Genomic DNA, 21,976 nt, shown 5'->3' with positions numbered 1-21,976 from the left:
TTGGGGTTCATAATGCTCCCACTCCAACCATACATCAATTCATGTTCGTGAATTGTACATGTATAGGTTTTTCATCTCTGGATATCTGTATAAAAGTTTGGTTAGTCAGGAATAAAGATCAGTGGTACACAACACTGACAATGAACTTCAGTGAGTTCAGTTTCACTGCAGGAGTAGCTTTGTTACATAAGCCATTCTTCAGGCTACGTTTATGGTTTCTAAACGCTATAGGTACCAATTATGTACAGGGTAGGAATACACAGCTTCCATAGGTGAATGATGACTGTAAGGGACTGGTATTGTGTCTAATTTTGCACTTGGATGTCATTTTCACATTATCAGCTAGCTGGAGATCAAGCCCAATTCAATAAAGAAAATATTGAGCTAGATATTTCAAAAAATGACTTTCTGGGTTCTGCTGGATAATTCAGCTGTCATTGCACATTGTGATGCATCTGAATACAGGCTGGGAAACAATTTGACAGAATGAAATGTTTCTTTTTGCTGCATAGAGCCTGGTGATATTTCCATGTTAAATGTCTACCACATGGTGGCACCAATATTCTACGAATGGGAAGGTACTTACTGGGGGATCTTATACTAGCTCTGCAAAAATTAAAAAGGCTTTGTTAAATCCCTAATATTACAAGTAGCAACATTTTTGTTATGGCTGTCATCTTAAATATTGCTCCAGATAAATTAATACATAGAGTATCCTCAAGGAATATTTTTCATGTTATGCTGTCTCAGTAGGTTCACCAAACATGCCAAACTAGAATAAATAATGGTTTAGTATATTGTGTAAATCTACTATTTAAAACGCGGTGGCTCAGTGGGTTAGGATGCTGAGCTAGTCGATCAGAAGGTTGGCAGTTTGGCGGGTCGAATCCCAAGCATCTGTTACTCGTCCCAGCCTTTGCCAACCTAGCAGTTCGAAAGCACATAAAAATGCAAGTAGAAAAATAGGGACCACTACGGTGGGAAGGTAACAGCGCTCCGTGCGCCTTTGGTGTCTAGTCATGCCAGCCACATGACCATGGAGACGTCCTCGGACAAGCGCTGGCTCTTCGGCTTTGAAACGGAGATGAGCACCGGCCCCTAGAGTCGGAAACGACTAGCACGCATGTGTGGGGGAACCTTTACCTTTACCTTACTATTTAAAAAATGATCCTTGGCCCGAATTTTGAAACAGAAATCAATTATATATCACATTTTTCTGCTTGACAAAAGCATGTTTCAGACTTTTTGCAATAAATCTTAATACTTTAAAAGAAGAGGAATTAATTTGATACACCATCTCAGTCCACATGGCAAACCAAACTTACAGAATGAACTAAATTGTAGCATACATGAAGCAGTAAGAGGAATTTTGTCATATGTGTCAGATGCAAATGAGAAGTTTTAAAGAGGAAAGGAAGTTTCCTCTTCCTACATGTACATCTCTTGCTAGCACCATGGCAGTTTCCACTGTCTGGAAGTGCAGTGCAACCAGAGATATCTTGGTCTTGTGTTTGTGTTTTTTTAAAAAAAGCTTAAATCCTGTAAACACTTCAAGCATACAAACCTCTTTCTTACATAATGTATGGGGGTGATATTGCAAGCTGGCTAAAGGAGGAAACAGCCATACTTCAATGCTTTTTGCAGTTTTTTTTAAATAAAGCAAATTCTAGGAAAAGACAGTACACTAATTTTATAAAGAAAACAATTCACAAAATGATAATACAGTGCTTTTGAACAGGGATAATTATTTTTATGTTCATTTTTGTTATTTTCACATTTTTAAATGGCTGCATACTGGCCTTCCTATTGTGATAATAGCTTTCTAAAAATGTCTTAAAATTTTAAAAATGCTTCTTTAAAAGTGCTCAGAACGCTGCCATCTAATGACCATAATTTTTGCAGTATATTCTATAGCAATTCAATTACAAATGAGATCATTAAATGACACCAGTCCTATTTTTTAATGTGGAAAATATTATCAACTTAGTTCTTTTCTGCAATACTTTGGAGTAAAAATATTTGAAACTTGCACAATAACATTAAATCAAATATTGTATAATGAATAACAAATGAACATTCCTCCTGTAACAAAGCAGTCATCTTGCAAGATCCTAAACGAACAAATCAGAAATTAATTAGAACAAATTAAAATAGCAGATTTTTTGAAATATATTTACAGTTAGAATAACTTTATTTCCTTGGAGGAAAGATGTTTAAGAGATGCTTGTTCCTAAGTCAATAATATGGTGGTGGAATTATATCTATGGAGATTCTCAATCATCCAAATCATGGTTGTCCCAAAATTGTTTTTTTCCAAAAGACAATTGGACTTTCTTGTTTGTTTGCTGGTTTTTTCATTTTTTTTCAATTCAGAACTCAAGAAGTTCTTGGATGAGAAGCACAATATTTTCAAAGAAAAAACCCCAAGAAAGTCCAGTTGCCTTTTGGAAAAAACACCTTTGGGATAGTGGAATTAAATTAATTCTTCTCTGCTGGTATAATGTGTAAAATACATACTATAAATTTACATTAAAGATAAAAACCTCTTAGAAGAGAGATGAAAATCCCCTAAATTCAAGGTAAACATTGCAGTTTACAATTTTAAATAAAGAGATGTTATTTGGTCTTTATTCTAAATTTGCTCTAGAAAGAAAATTATGTGTGAATACTACAGTTACGTCTTGAGAACATCTGAAAACAAATCCTTAGGCTCAGATGCATTTAAGTCTCTCTTTTTTTATCTCAAGGACAACCCAGTGAATTTGAAGGTTCTTTTACTAGATGCTGTATTCATGAAGTTGAATCACCCACAGTCAAAGCCTGCAGTTTTTGAGTTAGACAGATTAAAGAAAGACAAATGGATATGACACCAATATAGGCATGATAAGCATCTTAAAGTTCTAATTACCTTCCTATACGATATGATAGCATTGGAAGGGGCCATTTAAACTACGCAACCTCCTGCTGATAAATCCAAATGAAAATGGTTCTTGATAGATAGCTGTCCCGTCTCTGTTCAAATATACTCAGTGAAGGGGAACCCTCTTATCTACTTTAGTAATTGGTTAACTGTCAAATTGCTGTTAGTATTATTCTTGCATAAAATTGAAATTCATCTTCCTACAATTAAAGATTATTATTCTGATACCTGTACAACAGAAGAAACGGATCTTGAACCTCTGTGTGATACCCTTTTAAATAACAAAATATCTATTTTAACCGCAATCAAATACAGCAAACTGAATTTATATTCCTTCCTCTTAACAATCTTGGTCTTTAGTCTCTTCAAAAAATGTCCTAAATCTTGATTTCTTTTCATTTTTATCCCCCAAAATTCTTCAAAATTCTTCCTCTTTGTAAATCCAAATAGGAAAATTATTCAGGTCACTCTTTGTTATGTATATATACTTTTGAATTATTAAGAAATTGCCAGTTTCTTCTCTATGTGAAGCATACCATTATTTTCCATATCATTCTTTTTGCCTATCATTTTAAAATCCACTTTCAGATCAGTCTCAGTCTTGTCCAGTAAAACACGTACCTCTTTCATAACATCTAAACCAGGGGTCTTCAAACTTGCCCCTTTTACGACTTGTGGACTTCAACTCCCAGAATTCCTCAGCCAGGCATGCTGGCTGAGGAATTCTGGGAGTTGAAGTCCACAAGTCGTAAAAGGGGCATGTTTGAAGACCTCTGATCTAAACACTGTATCTATACAGGCAGATACTTTAAAATTAACTTCTGGGTCCATTTGTTCAAAACTATGCTTTAGTATGTCCAGTGTTAAAATGTTTTGCTCATTTTTGCATTCAATATCAATCAAATTTAAGTGTTCTTCTCCTTTAGTCATAATCTTAACTTCCTTCTAGTTCCTGTTAGTGTCCAACCTTCAAAGAGCTGTCCTATCATTTTTTTATGAATTCAAAACAAAAGCAGTTTCCCATTAGAAGGATTCTCGTAATTAATTGCACATTCTTATTTCAAATCCATATGGACCCCTGGTTTGTTTATAACTTTTCAAAATCAAAGCTCTTATTAACCTTTTGCTGTTTACGTCATAAAAAATTAAATCCTTAAACTTGTATTTGAAACCTCTTTCACTAAGGATTGAAGGAAGCCCATCTGGTGTTTTCAGATTTGTTGATCCAAATGTTCTTAATATCTGAAAAGCAATTAAAAAGCCATTTCCAAAACTGATTTAAAAAGGAAGTGCACAAACCCAAGGTTCTTTTGAAGTCACCTACTGTGGTTTGAGCAAGATGTTTATGTTTATTAGACTTATATAGATGTTTATGTTTATTAGACTTATATACCGCCCTTCTCCCATAGGACTCAGGGCGGTTCACAAGGTATTTAAAATAACAATACAAATTACAAAAGTTAAGAACTACTAAAATAATTAAATTTAGTCCTTGAATAAAATAAAACCCCTGTTAAACTCCAATTAAAACCCAATTAAAATAAAAATAAAATTAAAATTCTCAGTCCTGGCCAGAAAGCTCAAAGAGCCAGGTCTTCAGGTCCCGGCGGAATGAACGAAGGTCAGGGGCAGTCCTGAGCTCTACGGGCAGCTGATTCCAAAGGACAGGCGCACCCACAGAAAAGGCCCTCCCCCTGGGTGTTACCCACCGGCAATCTTTTGCCGGCGGCACCCTGAGAAGGCCCTCCCTGTGGGAGCGCACAGGACGAAGGGAGCTTGATGCCGGCAGCAGGTGTTCCCTCAAATATCCCAGACCCAAGCCATTTAGGGCTTTATAGGTCATCACCAGCACCTTGAATCTCACCCGGAGGGCAACCGGAAGCCAATGCAGCTCGCGGAGCAGAGGTGTTACATGGGAGTGTCGGGAAACCCCCATCACAACTCGCGCGGCTGCATTCTGCACCAGCTGAAGCCTCCGAGTGGTCCTCAAGGGCAGCCCCATGTAGAGAGCGTTGCAGTAGTCCAACCGGGAGGTCACGAGCGCATGAGTGACTGTGCGTAGGGCATCTCGGTCCAGATAGGGCCGCAATTGGCGCACCAGGTGAACCTGGGCAAAGGCCCCCCTGGTCACGGCTCCTATATGATCTTCAAAACTGAGCTGCGAATCCAGGAGGACACCCAAGTTGCGAGCCCTATCAATGGGGGGTAACACCTCACCCCCCATCATTAAAGGTGGAATGGACTGGTTAACCCGAGATGCCGGTACGCACAGCCACTCAGTCTTGGCAGGATTGAGACGAAGCCTGTTTCTCCCCATCCAGACCCAGTCCGCCTTCCAGGCAACAGGATATCACGGCGAGGGCATCGCTGGGTTGGTTCGGGGTGGAGAAAAAAAGTTGGGTATCATCAGCATACTGATGATACCCCACCCCGAAACCACGAATGATCTCGCCCAGCGGCTTCATATAGATGTTGAACAGGAGGGGAGAGAGAACCAACCCCTGAGGAACTCCACAAACGAGAGGCCTTGGGGCGGATCTCTGCCCTCCCGTCAACACCGACTGCGAGCGGCCCAGGAGATAGGAGAACCACCGCAAAACAGTGCCTCCCACTCCCAACCCCCTGAGACGCCGCAGTAGGATACCATAGTCGATGGTATCAAAAGCCGCTGAGAGATCTAATAGGACTAGGACAGAGGAGCAACCCCTGTCCTGAGCCCGCCAGAGATCATTCACCAGCGCGACCAATGCCGTCTCTGTGCTGTACCCGGGTCTGAAGCCCGATTGGTACGGGTCAAGGTAATTCCTTTGTCTCCCAGAATTCCAAACCTGCCATAGACTGCTATCTTATGGTCTGCTCACCAGGAATCACTGTATGGAATATTCTCAGGTCATTTCCTTGTCTGGAGAAGAATTATGAAGAGCTGGTCTACTCACTGGCTCTTCATTCTGCTGTGGTTGTTGGCTCTACTTTTAATGAACCATATTCAGTTTGCATTTTCTTTCCCATATGTTGCTACTATGGATTTTCAACAGGAATTTTTTTCAGGCAAGTACTGGGTTAGGAGAAGGAAGGAAAGAAGGAAGAAGTTCTCCTTTTCCTAAGGAATTAAAAGAAATGTCATAACTTGATAATGCATTATAGAAGTATTCTTAATATAAATATTTGGACTTTCTCAGTAGTCTAGATTGGGCCTCCTATTTTGTTGGCACCAAGTCTTATAATGTTTATAATTTGTTTCACTGAAACAGAGCAGTCCAATTATTGAAAGCGTATATTGCAACTCTCTACTGATGAAACATTTCCTCAGGGAAGACAGCTGTTCTGAGTATAAAAGCTCCCACCATATGTGTTACTAATTGTAGCTCTAATACATCTCTTCTCATAAACAAATTCCTTTTCACATGTTGGAACACCTCCTTAATGACTAGGTAGCATACAAGATCTCTACATGAATTTCAACCTTGCATTCATTCCAAAAGCCAAATATTTCCCTTAAAAGCGTCATCCTGACCTGAATTGTAAAACATTTTTGCAAATGATTGAGTCAAATTTTCAATCTTCATCCTTTAATGATTTCTCAGATAATTTCACGGGTGATTGAGAATTATTCCTGCACCAGCCCCCTCCCTTCCAAAACTACTACATATTCTGGCAAACATGCTGTACATCCCTGAAACTCTGAAATCTGAAAGTACAAACTATATGTAAACACACCCATTCTTTCCCTGTAAGACAGTAGAAAACATCCCAAAATAATTTCTTGATATTATCCCAAGATTCTTCTCTTTGAGAAATAAAATTCAGAACACTACATATGAAATGTTAACATAATTTAGTGAACTTTGTTAGCTTACACAATCACAATGTTACAAAATTTATCTCATTAGAAATTATCAAAAAATCCAGTCTTACCAACTGTTCTCATGGTTTTTTTTATTTTTAAATTGAAATTTAATGGGGAAAAAGCAATGAATTATTTACTATTGATATTGATAGTAGCCAGGTTCGGATTGGCCCAGCGTCATTGTGTTTGAGTAGGATACAACCTAGTGAAAGTATAAAGTCCATGTTGCAGCATGTTAGAAGTGATCCCAGCATCACTAACTTAGTTCTTCTTGATTGCTAGAGCAAAAGTAGACCATATATTAATACCGGTATGTGCCTATTTAGCGTGGCAAATACAGTTTGCACTAATGCATGTGTAATAAAGTAGATAGCCAAAAACAAGTCCTGTAATCATCTACCCATATGAGAAATCTATACATACAACCAAATACCACATCTGAAGTAAGGCCCTAAAGCTTACTTTGTAGTATAGTTACCTTGCTGTTTGAAATTCATTTTTGTCTTTCACCCAATGGCCCCCAAAGCCGTTGCTATGAGATTTATTTATTTATACCCATGCTTTGCGCTCAAAGAAGCATCAAGGTGTTTAAGAATGTTGTTTTTTAAAAAAAAGTACAATAAAAATTTAAAAACTAAATAATATTGATACTAAAATCAGAGCGATTATATCTGGGTTGCAGAACTCCAGCTAATCATATGTACTTGAGAGTTCTGCAGCCAAACCCAACTTTCAAGGAAGCATATTCCATAGTTTGTGAGCAACACATAGCCTCTCTCCTATGCATAGGATGACAAGCTTCAGACAGTGGGGTATCTCACACCAAATCTTAAGGCCAGTGTTTATGAGAGAGGCAGTCCCTTGGACAGTCAGATCTCAAATCTTTTAGGGATTTAATGCCCAACCCCAACACTAGGAGGTTGGTACAATAAGTAATTTTCCCAGAATTTTACTGACCAGATATGTGGATGCTTAAAGTTCCTCATTCTTACCTAACTTATTCAAGAATGTGAAATGATCCCTATTTTCTCTTGATTAGCCTGTCTTACCAGTTACTAAACAAATCATGTACAGTAATTACAGCAGGGAGTAAACCTCCTTCCAATCTTTCTCATCTCTGTCATGTACATACCCAACCCAGTTCAGTTCTTTTGCAAACTATTGATAGAAGATGAGCAGAATTCTTCACGAGAATAAGCTCATACAGACTGATTCCTCTGTATAAACCTGATGGACTACAGTACTGCAAATGAGAACGTGGCTCTGAGAGATTTGGAAATATCCCAAACTTAATGCAGCTTTTCTCAACCTGGCATCCTCTGTGTGTGTTGGAACTACAATGTGTCTCCCAAAATTCCTTGACAATGTTAACTGGAACTATTATAATGCCAATACATCTGAAAAGTTCCAAATTGTGGAAAGTGATCTAAAATATCTCACTGATTACAGCATTTTGTTTCCTTTTTTTACATAAACTGAAAGGGGGAAAAATCTTGTGGATGCATACCCAAGACAGAGGCCGTGGAGCTGGCTCTGTCATGAGGTCCTTAGAGGATGCTAAATGCTATTCATTTAGTACAGCCTGCATTTTTTTCAGCTTTTGTCTGAGCTGAAAAATGATGTTTCTCATTAATGTTAACACATTTCTTCCAGTTGCCACTTTTTTCCCCCCAAAGCATACATGGACCTATTTTTATATCTTCTAAAAATTAAAAATTATAAATATAATCTATATATAGTTGCAGCAACTCAAAAGATGATATTGCCATACTTGAGCAAGACGAGATGAAATTACGAGTGACAACTGCCTTCGATGAAGAAGCAACCAGAATTGGCCTCAGGATAAGTGCCAAGAAATCAAAAATCATGCATGGAAGCTCCACTGCACGAACACGAGGAATCACACTTGGATCACAGTAACTTCAGGATATAGAAAGTTCACCTATTTGGATACTGTAATAGCATGAAATGGAGATGCAAAGACAGACTTCAAGTGCCGCATTGGAAAAGGAACGGGTGTTTTCCAGAGAATGAATAAAATCTGGTCCTCATCATCTTTATCACTGAAACTCAAATTCCATTTGCTCACTTCTATAGTGATCCTGACAGCCATTTATGTCAGTGGGACCTGGAAAGCATCAGCAAATATTAATAAGATTCACCATTTTGAGAACTTTATTAACAAAGAAGTGCTCCAAAACAGTTTCTCCTGCAAATTACATAACATTGTTGCACACAGAAGACTCCAACGTGCTGTAGATGACTAGGTTGAGCCTTTGGGAGGGGTCAAAAGTGTCATAGGTCATGAGTCCCTGCGCGCCTGCAAGAGATCTAAATCCAGCCCACCTTGAATGCTTTTCCTATCGCCTCATTTCCCTTGACTGTTAGTTGGTCAGATTCTTGTAGAGAGCTTAAGCTTGCATTAAATCTTTATACTCATTTGAATTGCCTGAATCTTCTGATTTTCCCAGTGCTTGACACTTGCATGTCATATACTCCGTATGGAGAACAATCGAATTCCCAAGATGGCAATGAGTCGAAACCTTCCCCCTCCCCATACCAAATCATCAAGAGGGCACCCTCGAAATACATGGCAAAGAATGTTCATTGATGACGTAAAGATTTCAAACATGACATGGGAAGATACTGAAGTACTCATCCAAAACTGAAAATACTGGAGAATCCTTGCTGCCCACTATGCTGCATAGCATGGGAGGATCTAATGCTAATACTAAACTCAAAGATCATAGAAAAACGCCATCAATTCTATAGAATAAGGTAGATGTTGTTACAATGTAATTGGACTAATTAACAATCCCTTACTAATAAGAGCTATGTTTGTTAACAACTACAGTTCTAATCAGGAGAGAATCAGGCAGAAAAGACTATTTTACAATTTAAATGTTATTGACCAGAGAAACAGCCTCAGACAGTTAAATGTTACCAAAAGCTGTTCCCTCTGAACTCAGATAAAATCAAGTGTTTAATCTTATGAGAAATGGAGAACTGTTGACTAAAATTAGATTCTGATTATACAAAGTCCCATCAAACATCTCTGCTTATATCATTTGACCCTAAAGAGTAAAGTCATTTTCAAGTTGGGCTTTATTTTTGGAGACTTAATGGATACATTCATGTAGTTTTCTTGAGAACCTACAGAAATGGTTTGCCATTGTGTCTCCTTCCAGAATGTTTCGACTTACCAGTCTAGATCTGGGATTTCTTGATCGACCAACTGAACCTAACTGGCCTTGGTCCCACTTAACTTTTTGAAATCAGACGAGGCAATAGAAGTGTGGCACACTGGACAGAGCAGCTTTTTATAGCTATTTAATTATCCAGCCAGTGTAGAGGTATCTTCAGAAGTCCTCCATGTTAGTCTACAATGCCAAAAATATCAGGAGTCTAATAATACCTTTTCCAACAGAAAAATCGTTTCCAAAGATTTTATTTTTTACATTTATACTGTGTATAAATCCACGTTTTTAATAATATGCTAATTGGAAAAGATGTCACCAGATTTCTATTTTTTAGAAATCCCCTTAAATGTGATAAATTTGCCGGCCACAAATAGGTCCAGGATTAAACACACAAGGTATATTATTTAAATTTAGCATCAGCTAAAACTCTGAAATATGACATATAGTATTTTTAAGCATTCTATTACAAGTTAAATGTTCATCAGATCCCAGGAGTGCCCCAAAAGAGCCACTAAGACAGTTTTTCCTGAAAGCTGTTTTCCTTTGATCTGGGTTTAACTTTCCCACGTTTGCCACGTTGACAACCAAAATCCAGCTTTTGGCTCTTCCTAGTCCCTATTTCCTTCCATGCCCACCCCCACCCCCAAAGAATGGAGAATTGAGCTGTATGGAGGCTTCGTTTTTTTTTTCTTCACTTCGGCTCTCTGCATTTTTCATCCAACCCAGTAGATTCACGAAAATGCTCTCGGGAGAACGGTGCGAAAATCGAAAGGCCGCCTTCTTCTGCGGGACATCAACAGGCAGAAGCCAGCCACTCAACACCGGCGACATAGCGCATCTGCGTCTCGCGCTTCCATACAAGCTTAGGCAGATCCGAACTTGGCACAGAGGAACGCGAGCAGATCCGACGCGGGAAGAAAGAGAGACGACCTCGGCCGCTTGCATTCGGCGGGAACTTTTTCTTGACTTTGCCCCATTACGAATTACCCTATGGCCGCCCGCGAACGGATAAATTCGTAGTGGTTACCCAATGAGGAGGAGAAGGCTGCTTTCCCCGCTTTCGCTTCCGACTCAACAGCGCGCGAGGAGGAGGCACGAGGAGGAGGCGGCGGCGCTGTCCAATGCCCTGCCAGGAGAAAAGCGCTCGTTTGGGGTCTCTATATAAAGGCTGCCCGCAGAGCGGAGCAGCTGTTTTCGCGGTGCTGCTCAGACCCGTAGCGCGTCTGTTGTCGCCAGAGCACCCATAGCTTCGGAGAGCCGTAACCTGCCGGAAAAAAATGGTAAGAGCCAAAAGGGCTTTTGCTGTGGGATAGTTTTCCAGGGATGTGGCTAGTTAAGCGTCCGTATGGCCACTGGTGGGGCGTTATGTAATCGGCAAACGCCCCCTTTACCAAAAGTTTTTCTTTTTTTTAAAAACTGACTTACTCCGCTTTCTAGGCCAGATCGCTGGCAAGAACAGGCACGTCCTGAACTTGGGGTGGGTGGGTGGGGGTCCCTGTTGACAGCCTGGACAAGCTTTGCTCCGAAGAAGGGGGCCTGGGGCTGGGTAGCGAAGAGGTCCTAATGAAGGAAAAGGCTTGGCAGAGTGGCTTTCCGGAAGCAGAGAGCCTCTGGCTTTCCCCAAACATGATGCCTCCCCCCCCACACACACTCACACCCCGGCCCAAGAAGTGCACTCGTCTTCCGCTAATGCTCCTTTCCCGATATCAGTGCCCCAGGTTTTCAAAAGAGAGAAGGCAGCGAACAACAGTAGCGCCGCCACCACTTCAGAGCGCGGTCTTGGTCGTGGGGTCGAGTTACGTTTTACTGGGAGTCTCTCCTCTTATGAGGCTCTTGTATTAAGCTTTTGAAATATACGTGTTCAAGGACTGCGTGTATATTCAGAAATCGAGAGGAATTAAGAGTTGGGAAAGCCGAGACCCGGGCAGACTTAATTACAGCTGCTCTCCCAAAGAAAAACTACTCTTTGTTTGAGGAAGAAAAAAAAAAGGGCGGAAGGGATGCGAAAGAAACTTTGATTCGCCACCCTCGTACCCGGCTCTGTTTTTTAAGTTCCGCGAGGTTTAATGACTGTTGCCAGCCAGTATTTTTCTGTAGGAGGCCCCTCTCTGTAAACTCGGAACTGATAGAAACATTTCTGGCCGTTTGAGTTTTGTCCTTCAACTTTGTACAATGCAACTTTGTGCATTGACATAAAATGGTGGAAAAGTTCTAAATAAGATGGCTGCCTCCATTTTTTTCTCTCCTGATATTTCAGCACTCGATGACCAAATCTCCTAAAATTGTTTTTCACAATGCAATTTGGCTCACAGTTCCTACGGCTTATGTAATTTATCCTTTTTATTTTCATTTTGTTTCTCCCTGAATTGTAGATCAGATTTTTAATTTTTAAAATTATTCCAAGATTTTTCTGTTAAGATTGTAACCATTATTTTTGTTACACTGATTTCATCAAATATAATTTCATATTGCAGCCTAGTGAAAAAGTTAGACAAATCCTAACTTAGAATCCTAAGCCTAATAAACTAAAATCAAAATTCTTCTCTAACAGACATTTCTGAACATACTGGTAGTTAAAATGGATTTATATCTACAGGTATTTAAGCTCTTGCCTTTAATGACAATTACACAAAGCATGAATTGATGACTAAAGAAGGATCCTATGCACAGCCACAAATTATTCCACTTTTATAGTCCTCTGGACATTGATGCAGTCAAGAACCGATCACCAGGAGATGTACTGCTAGATAGATGGATGCAACTTTTTTACTCTATTCCATTTTTTGGATGATGGGCACCCTTGGAATTTTGAAAACCCTTAGCCAAACAACTGTCAATATTAGAGAGGAGCTATTTTTTTTTACCAAATGTTTGGCCCCAACATTTGCACCCATTTAGCAGAAAATCAAATGAATAACACTGTGCCTCTACAAGATTCAAGCGATCTGCTTTCTTTTTCCGGTGCAAATACTGTATGCCTATAAGAAGGGTGGGTGGACATGGTAAAGAGGTATCAGTTCAAGGCCTCTAAACATAGTGGAAATAGTTTTTCCCTATGACTTGAGGGAGTAAATGGCTTCATCTTTTTTATCTTTACAAAGTATATCTTTTCTTTCACGGAGAGGCACTGGGTATAGCAAATGATGAAAAGAACATAGGTTGTCCTGTCTGACACATAAAGGGGGTGAGATTTCCAGCATATTGCTGCTATCATCACTTTGCTGAAAACTTAGGATTTTGCAGATACTTATTACCTGGCCAGATTATTTATGATGCCCAGGTCATAAAGTTTACCTACACTCGCAGGTAGACCTTGTTTAATTTAAAGTTATGATGGACCTCTTCAGAGCTACTTATAACCCATTTTTAAAATTTTGATGGCTGTCCCTCAAAAAAGCACAAAACTGATCACATTTTGGGTCTTTTTGACTGACTCACATTTATGGCCATCTGCAGCATCCCTTGGTCACATGATTTTTGTAGGGGGTTTTTTCTGGTTTCTGGCATTCATTTTTGGTTTCTGGTAAAAACTTTCACTTAATGACCCCAGTGCTCACTCAACAAACAGTGCAGACAAGATTGTAAAATCGGTCACATGGTGACCAGCTTTACGACTACAACTTACAACTGTAATTCCAGCCTCAATTAAGGTCATAAGTCAAGGACTACCTGTATTATAGCTTTTTCCACCCTGAAGCTTTCACAAGGCTGACCAAAATTCTGGGACATTATTTCCTATATTTATAACCAACTGTTTCAAAACAATTAAGGCCTATTTTATAAAATGAAAGTTAATGTTTTCATCGAATATGAAGTATATAGTGGAGCCTTATTCTAGCATTGATGTAAAGTTTCAAGGAATTGATAACTCCTTAAAAGACAGGCTATCTCTTAAATTCAAGAGAAGCTGACAGCAACCTATTTTCCCTTTAGTGAATTAGCTGGCACTTTGCCTTTCAGTTTATGGTAAAGGAGGATGAAACCTTATTAATTTCTTGTCTGTCTCTCTCCATAGCGTGAGTGCATTTCGATCCATGTTGGTCAAGCCGGTGTGCAAATTGGCAATGCATGTTGGGAGTTGTACTGCTTGGAACATGGCATTCAACCTAATGGCACAATGCCAAGTGACAAAACAATTGGTGGTGGAGATGACTCATTCAACACCTTCTTCAGCGAGACGGGGGCAGGAAAGCATGTTCCTCGCGCTGTGTTTGTGGATTTGGAACCAGCAGTCATAGGTAAATATGGCTTACATGGCTGCAGTAAAAGGGAGAAATGTGGAAGTAGTTTAACAGAGGTTTAAGACGTAAAAACCTCCTGTTTTATATGTTGCCTTCTGGACTTTATAAAGGAAGTTATAGAAGCGTGTTACCCCTACTGTATAGTTGGATCAAAGCACAGTATTTCCAAATGTATAACTAATCTGCTTTATTTTATTTAGCTTTTGATACTTCATAACTCTTGAAAAATCAGATAGTGTTTCTCTGTGCCCTCTGCTACTGTGTATTCTCATGATTAGTTTGTAACTTTTGGAGTACTTGGCACAATGAATCATATTCCTATTAAATGTCCAGTTAAGATATAGGTTAATATCTGCAACTAGGAAATAAGAATATTTATATGTTCTTTCAATAAGCTTATATCCCGCTATCCCCCAGAGAGGAAATCCCAAATAGCAAGCAAAATCAATCTTATTCAAGAGAGTCTTAAAATTAAATGATAATTTTTAAAGCTTAATCTTTCATGATAAAAATTTGAAAAACTAAATTCATTTTTTAAAAATCAGTACACTAAATATTTGTGATTTAAAATACATCTATAGTTTTGAAACCAGAAACCAATATTTCTATGAAGGGAAAAATAAAAATATTATAAATGGCTGAAATATATAATCTGTATTTCCTTATCAAATCTAAAACATGTACTGATTTGTGAATATAAAAGGGATTATTTACAGAAGACTGGGAATTGCTTGGAAGGGAAATTAAAACCATTTTAAAGAGTTTTTCGGGACTTCAAACGTCTGCAGGATATCATTTCTAATGCCTTATTTCTTATAATTTTAGGTAGTGTAATCTTAGGTATTAGTGAGAGGTTATAGTTTAAACAGTCATACTCTGAACCAGTGAGGAAGTAGAATATGAACAATACATTTTCTAGATTTTCACTGTAGAATAACGTATGTATTCTATTGCAGATGAAGTACGGAATGGGACGTATAAGCAACTCTTCCATCCTGAACAGTTGATTTCTGGCAAGGAAGATGCTGCTAATAATTATGCAAGAGGTCACTATACTGTGGGGAAAGAAATAATCGACCTTGTATTGGAGCGGATCAGGAAGCTGGTATGTCCTAATGTTTTTACCCTGTCAAACATACAATGAGATTTAGCTTGAGCATAGATCAGATTTAAAGCACACGTTCTAAGTGCTATAGGAGGATTAGCTTATTGACCCAAGGGCTGGAATATAAAGCTTTTTCCAACATTAAGAAAAATGTCATTGGCTGAAATGAAGAAGCTAACGTGATGCACTTACCACAGGCATTCTGGAAGGCTTCTCTGCCCAGTTGCAATAATAGATGCACCTATATGGCTAGGTAAGCAGTGACTGGTAGGGTGGCAGAGGTGCTGTTCCTTCCCAATCTCCTCCCTTCCTATCCATAGGAAAGGCTGGGCTCCCGAACACAATTGTCATATCAGTATAACCCTGATTGTGCAACAAACTGGCGATGACAATCAAGGACAACCTGCTAAGTGAAGACAAGGCAATGATCACTGAGCCTATTTGTGGGGTGTATTTTGGGGGCACCATTACCAAGCCAACAGGCAATAGAGCAGCCAGGTGGAACAACTAAGCTCGGAGAGCAAGGACACCTCAGTTTATTTCTTTTCGTGATTTGGGGTACTCGTGAGCAACACTTCCTAATGTCATATTCTTTCAGTGAAAATCAGTTAGAGCAATCCTAGAGCCAAAAGTTGTTGGAACCACTCATTTTTCTGTTCTGTTCATTTTTTCTTTTTGACTTTTTCTTCACTCTTCTTTTCTGACATATCTTCCTCTTCCTGGAGACAAGAGTCAAACCAGTGTTGGCCAAAGTCTAAACTGAGATCACTTTTGAGATTAATCTGAGGGTTATAAGGCTGCAGACTGTCCACTTAGAACAGGGTGTCTAGGAAAAAATGTTACATCTTGCTGAGAGTCAGTGCTGGATACAAACTTCCTTTCTTTTCTGAATTTCTTTACAGATCAGAATAATAACTGGAAATTCTTGATACTTTATAGAATATAAGAAAGAAAGGCAAACAAGTAAGACATAAATCTTGATTGTACTGTTGGAATGTAACGTGCATATTTTTCTTTCAGGCAGATCAGTGCACTGGTTTGCAAGGATTCCTGATCTTCCACAGTTTTGGAGGAGGCACTGGTTCAGGTTTTACTTCTCTGTTGATGGAACGCCTTTCAGTTGACTATGGAAAGAAATCAAAACTCGAATTTGCCATATATCCAGCTCCTCAAGTTTCAACTGCTGTTGTTGAGCCATATAACTCCATATTAACTACGCACACTACTCTTGAACATTCTGATTGTGCCTTCATGGTTGACAATGAAGCCATCTATGATATTTGCCGAAGGAATCTAGACATTGAACGCCCAACATACACCAATCTCAACCGTCTCATTGGTCAGATTGTATCATCCATCACTGCTTCTCTCAGATTTGATGGTGCCTTAAATGTGGATCTGACAGAGTTCCAGACAAACCTGGTGCCTTATCCCAGAATTCATTTTCCCCTAGTCACATATTCCCCTATTATTTCAGCAGAGAAAGCCTATCATGAGCAACTCTCTGTCTCTGAGATCACCAATGCTTGTTTTGAGCCATCCAATCAGATGGTGAAGTGTGATCCTCGCCATGGCAAGTACATGGCCTGTTGTATGTTGTATCGTGGAGATGTTGTCCCCAAGGATGTCAATGCTGCTATTGCTGCCATTAAAACAAAGCGTACCATTCAATTTGTTGATTGGTGTCCTACTGGCTTTAAGGTAGGTATTGCTGATATCTGACAGATTTTATTTTCCTGGGCTCCAAGATCACTGCAGATGGGGACTGTAGCCAAGAAATTAAAAGATGCTTGTTCCTTGGGAGGAAAGCCATGGCAAATCTAGACAGCACACTAAAAAGCAGAGACATTACCCTGTCAACAAAAGTGCGTATAGTCAAGGCTATGGTCTTCCCAGTTGCAATGTATGGCAGTGAAAGCTGGACCATAAGAAAGGCTGAGCGCCAAAGAATTGAAGCCTTTGAACTATGGTGCTGGAGAAGACTCCTGCGAGTTCCTTGGACTGCAAGGCGATCAAACCGGTCAGTCCTAGAGGAGATCAACCCTGACTGCTCTTTAGAAGGCCAGATCCTGAAGCTAAAACTCAAATACTTTGTCCACCTAATGAGAAGGAAGGACTCACTGGAGAAGAGCCTAATGCTGGGAAAGATTGAGGGCAATAGAAGAAAGGGACGACAGAGAATGAGGTGGCTGGATGGAGTCACTGAAGCAGTAGGCGTGAGCTTAGATGGACTCCAGAAGATGGTAGAGGACAGGAAGGCCTGGAGGAACATTGTCCATAGGGTCGCGATGGGTCGGACACGACTTCGCATCTAACAACAACAACATTGGGAATGGCATCTTGTCTAAATGTGTAGATTTCTGAATAAATGTAGTAGAAACGTGCAACTTTAAAATGGTATAAACAGCATCATGATTTACAGTGCAGTTATTTAAGGGCATATAGTAGCTGAAGAGTTTTGTTCATAGTTCTAATAGGTAAGATGCTATATATCTGTTACAGGAGAAACTGCGTGCAGAATTATGCAAATTGAACTCTCTTTAACAGCAGAATGCTTTGGGGGATAATGTTCAGATATTTTCTGACAAATGCAAATAATTAGACTTGCTTTATTTCATTTTTTTCTATTAAAAAGGCAATACTTTAAAAATTATACAGATCCAGTTTGGTGCTGCTTAAGCACAGAACAATATAGGATTTCTGTTCTGTATGTAAATGCAACAGATTCTGATGTGCAGATGTAGAAATGTTACATACTACTTTGATGTAGGAAAGCCTGACAATATTTATTTATTTAAACTTTCTAGGTGGGTATTAATTACCAGCCCCCAACAGTAGTTCCTGGTGGTGACTTGGCCAAAGTCCAACGTGCAGTCTGTATGCTCAGCAATACCACAGCCATCGCCGAAGCTTGGGCCCGTCTGGATCACAAGTTTGACTTGATGTACGCCAAGCGTGCTTTTGTCCACTGGTATGTAGGAGAAGGAATGGAGGAAGGAGAATTTTCTGAGGCCCGAGAAGATTTGGCTGCACTTGAAAAGGATTATGAAGAAGTCGGCACTGACTCCTTGGATGGTGAAGATGAAGGCGAAGAGTATTAAAACTCATTAAATATTGTGAGGCTGTTACCATTTGCTACTTTGCCTGTATTACCAAGAAAATGCATTTTACATCTCAAATGTAAACATTTAGCATTCCATGATAAAGTGCTTGGAATAAATTCTTATAACCAAAGAAATTTTATCAGTTGTTGATGCAAGCACTAAAACTTTTAGCTGGGATACAAATAAAATGATCTTGCATATCAATATAGAGTAGTCTCAATATAGCATGTTCTTAAAACAAGACATTTTCACTCTATTTGCATACAGTAAAATTTCATTTTTTACTAAAAAAAATCCATCTTTTTTACTATTTTAATATTGCTTGCATACAAAAACATATTCTTAAAAGAATGTCATAAGTATCCTTTATACATAACTACTCACACCAAAATTTACATAATTCAAACTTATATTTTACAGACTTTTATCTAATCCAAAAATGAACACTTTCCCCATATATCACTAGCCTGCTAGAGAGCCTGGCATATAAGCTCCACTTCACATTATCTTATGTACCATTCAGTTTCATGTCATTCTCTAAAAAGAGAATTTGGGAATAGTTGCAGCCTTTGAACCATAGATTATGCATCTCTTTTTGAATTAAGAGGCTTATAAGGTGGAATGATAGAAAAATTAATCGGTGATGACACCAACCATCTCCAGGGATGAGCCCACTTAAGACTTCTTGTTCTGGCATTTGGATATATAAAGTAGCAGGTGTGAAACAAAGCCTGGGAATATCAATCGATGCTTCTCTGAACTCCAGGAATGGAAGATAAAGAAGTAATTGAGTAAATGTTTTATTTGTATGTTTTCCATTGTTGTAAGAACAAAACTAGTTTTCAGTCTTTCAGACCAAATATTAAATGGTAAGGACAGAAATTATAATTCATAGCATTCTATTCCTGCCTGTTACATGTCTATTAAATAGTCCATATCTGTAATCCCAAATGAACTATTTTCCTCTTTTAACGTCCATCTGAAACTGCTGGGTGTGAGGACATATAATCTAGATTATTTTTATTTATTTTATTTTAATTCCATTTATATCCCGCCCTTCTCCGAAGACTCAGGGCGGCTTACAAGCTTAGCAGTAGCCTTCATTCCATGTATATGCCTGCTTATTAGGGCTTTCACACACACCCCAAGCGGCATTATTACAAAGTCAGCTTAATTGCCCCCAACAATCTGGGTCCTCATTTTACCTACCTCGGAAGGATGGAAGGCTGAGTCAACCTTGAGCCTGGTGGGACTCGAACCTGCACTAATTGCAGGCAGCTGGTGTTACTTAAGGAGGCATTAGCCCACTGCTAATTAAGATTAAGGTATTAATATGCAGATGACACCTAGCTACATAATTCCACCTTCACAGCCAGGTAGAGATGCAATGAAGTGTCCTAAATCACTGCCTAAAGCCTATTAGGAACCAGATAGGGGGAAAACAGCCAATTTGTGGGAAGGCTGCCCTTGGGAATAAGCACTAACTGGAACACTCAACGGTGACAAAAATTCAATTTTTATATAAATTATGCAAAGCATACAACTTGCATGTATGTTTTCCTTGAATAACCTCTTTAGCTAATAAGTCAGAATCTGACCATTAAAAGGTTTGCTGGATGTTCATGATGCCAGTGAATGCTCAGTCAGATACTGCCAGCTTAGGGAGGTAGGAAATTTGGAGAGCTTTCAAATGGTTGCTGGGGGAAGTACCTACCATGTCTGCCATAAAGCACAAGGTCAGTTATGCTCTCAGTTACATGAGGCAAATAGGTGACCGGTACCCTGCCAACTTGTAAGCCCCAGACTAGGTTCTTATCAGCCTAGGTTACATTATCTATTCACATTATTTCCATACTACTACATCACCAACAGGTCCTAAAGGGGATCCAACCAAAGGGTAATTTAATGGATTGAGGATTCTGTAATACAGATCGCTTTTTTAATGTTTTAAAATGTAGCAGATATCCAGGATCTGAATTTGAATAATTTAAAATGAATCTGATTATCCCCGTACTCAAATGAGCACGGGTAAAATAAAATAAGAGTACCCTCTTTATTAACCTCGTCACAAGCCAGCTGTATTTGTTAGCCTTGACTGTTCTCAAAACTGAACAGAAGTTATGGTAGTACTGGGACGGGAACGCACCAAGAAATCTCAACTGTTAAGACATGCTAGAAGCTTTTTAAAAGTTGTTCACATGACCATTGCAGCATCCCCATGGTCACATGATTAAAATTTGGACAATTGACAGCTGGTTCATATTTATGACAGTTGTAGTGTCATGTGATCACCTTTTGCGACCCGACTAGCAAAAGGAATGGGGAAGCCAGATCTTGCTTAGCCACAGAAATTTGGGCTTAGTTGCTACCTGTAGCAAAAACTTTATTCTTGTAAAGAAAACAAATAATTAGTTAATTTAGTCACCAGCACTTATGCTCAACCTTTGGAAGACTTCAAGAATAAAAGTCTTGCCCACATTGTGAAACATCTTTTGTGAAAGAGACAAATTTACAATGGGTGAAAATATTTTTTTTTATTTTGCATTTAATGACATTTATTACCCTCATCTTAATGGATTTACAGTAAGGTGCTTATTGTGGTGTTTTAACTGTACTTAACTATGAAATCTTGTCTTTAGACATTATATTATAGCAAATTCTCACTCCTCCACCCACATTTAAATAGTGTCCTGCAAAAACCTGTTAAACCTGATTATTATTCTTTTAGTATGTGCTATTTTCATGCTGTTCTCGGTCTAATTTTCTGCTGAGGTCTGATGAATGTCAACTGTAAATGAGTATATTTTGCAAAGGGGTGCTTAAATGGGATTAGCCCTTTGGGTTTACATTGTGCCCTGTTTTTTAAGGATGGCTCTTCCTTTGAAGTGCAGATGGGGGAAGGGAAGTCTGTCTGTAAAAAAGAATCTGGTTAGACAAACTGCAAGTTCCTGTCACTGGTAGCTATTTCATGTTATGTCTAGTGTCTAGTGAATCTGACCATTATTGTTTTGTTGAGCTAGTCTTGCCTTTTTTTAAAAAAAATAGCATAGATCAAGTAATAAACAAGAATAGCAATAACCCAAATTTAATTTTACTTTTGCATTCAGGAAAATACTTGTGGTGATTGGTGAACATTTGCCCTACATTTCACCTAGCAGTGATTGATAGTATGGGGGGGGGAATGCCGTCTGCATTATCTATTTTCTTTGTCATTGCCCAGAGCAGAGAGAGCTTTTTTAAATATGTCACTTTCCAGTCACAAGTTGTTCTTGGCAAAAACCAACCAACTAACACACTTACAATACTTCTGAAAATAGGTCAAGTTCTTATTTACAAAGTTTTCAGTGGAAGCACTGAGCAGAATGGATTCAATGGAACAGTTGACTCCAGTCTGGTTTTTCATTATGTGTTGGAGTTCTATTTCCCCATCTTCAGTCAACACAGCCTTTGGCTAGGCCAGGGGTAGGCAACCTCGGCTCTTTTATGACTCATGGACTTCAACTCCCAGAATTCCTGAGTCAGCCATGCTGACTCAGGAATTCTGGGAGTTGAAGTCCAT

The 21,976-nt window shown here is 39.1% G+C and overlaps 1 protein-coding gene across 1 annotated transcript; it reads left to right on the top strand.

The window, feature by feature from the left end:
- Nucleotides 1-11,127: 11,127 nt before the first annotated feature.
- Nucleotides 11,128-19,359, top strand: LOC308665744 (tubulin alpha-1C chain-like). The gene is made up of 5 exons (XM_081323919.1): nucleotides 11,128-11,247; nucleotides 13,983-14,205; nucleotides 15,165-15,313; nucleotides 16,334-17,014; nucleotides 18,121-19,359. Exons 1-5 carry the CDS (start codon nucleotides 11,245-11,247, stop codon nucleotides 18,412-18,414), a joined length of 1,350 nt encoding a protein of 449 aa, XP_081180045.1. The 5' UTR covers nucleotides 11,128-11,244; the 3' UTR covers nucleotides 18,415-19,359.
- Nucleotides 19,360-21,976: the final 2,617 nt, after the last annotated feature.

The sequence above is a fragment of the Vipera berus genome (genome assembly GCF_964194415.1).
Source record: "Vipera berus genome assembly, chromosome: 3".
Classification (NCBI taxonomy): domain Eukaryota; kingdom Metazoa; phylum Chordata; class Lepidosauria; order Squamata; family Viperidae; genus Vipera; species Vipera berus.
This window is presented reverse-complemented; position numbering and strand designations above follow the sequence as displayed.

Bases quoted from the DNA above. Each gene is read 5' to 3' on its own strand.
- LOC308665744 (XM_081323919.1), top strand. The intron at 14,206-15,164 runs GTAAATATGGCT...ATTCTATTGCAG, and splicing joins TTTGGAACCAGCAGTCATAG to ATGAAGTACGGAATGGGACG. The intron at 15,314-16,333 runs GTATGTCCTAAT...TTTTTCTTTCAG, and splicing joins TGGAGCGGATCAGGAAGCTG to GCAGATCAGTGCACTGGTTT.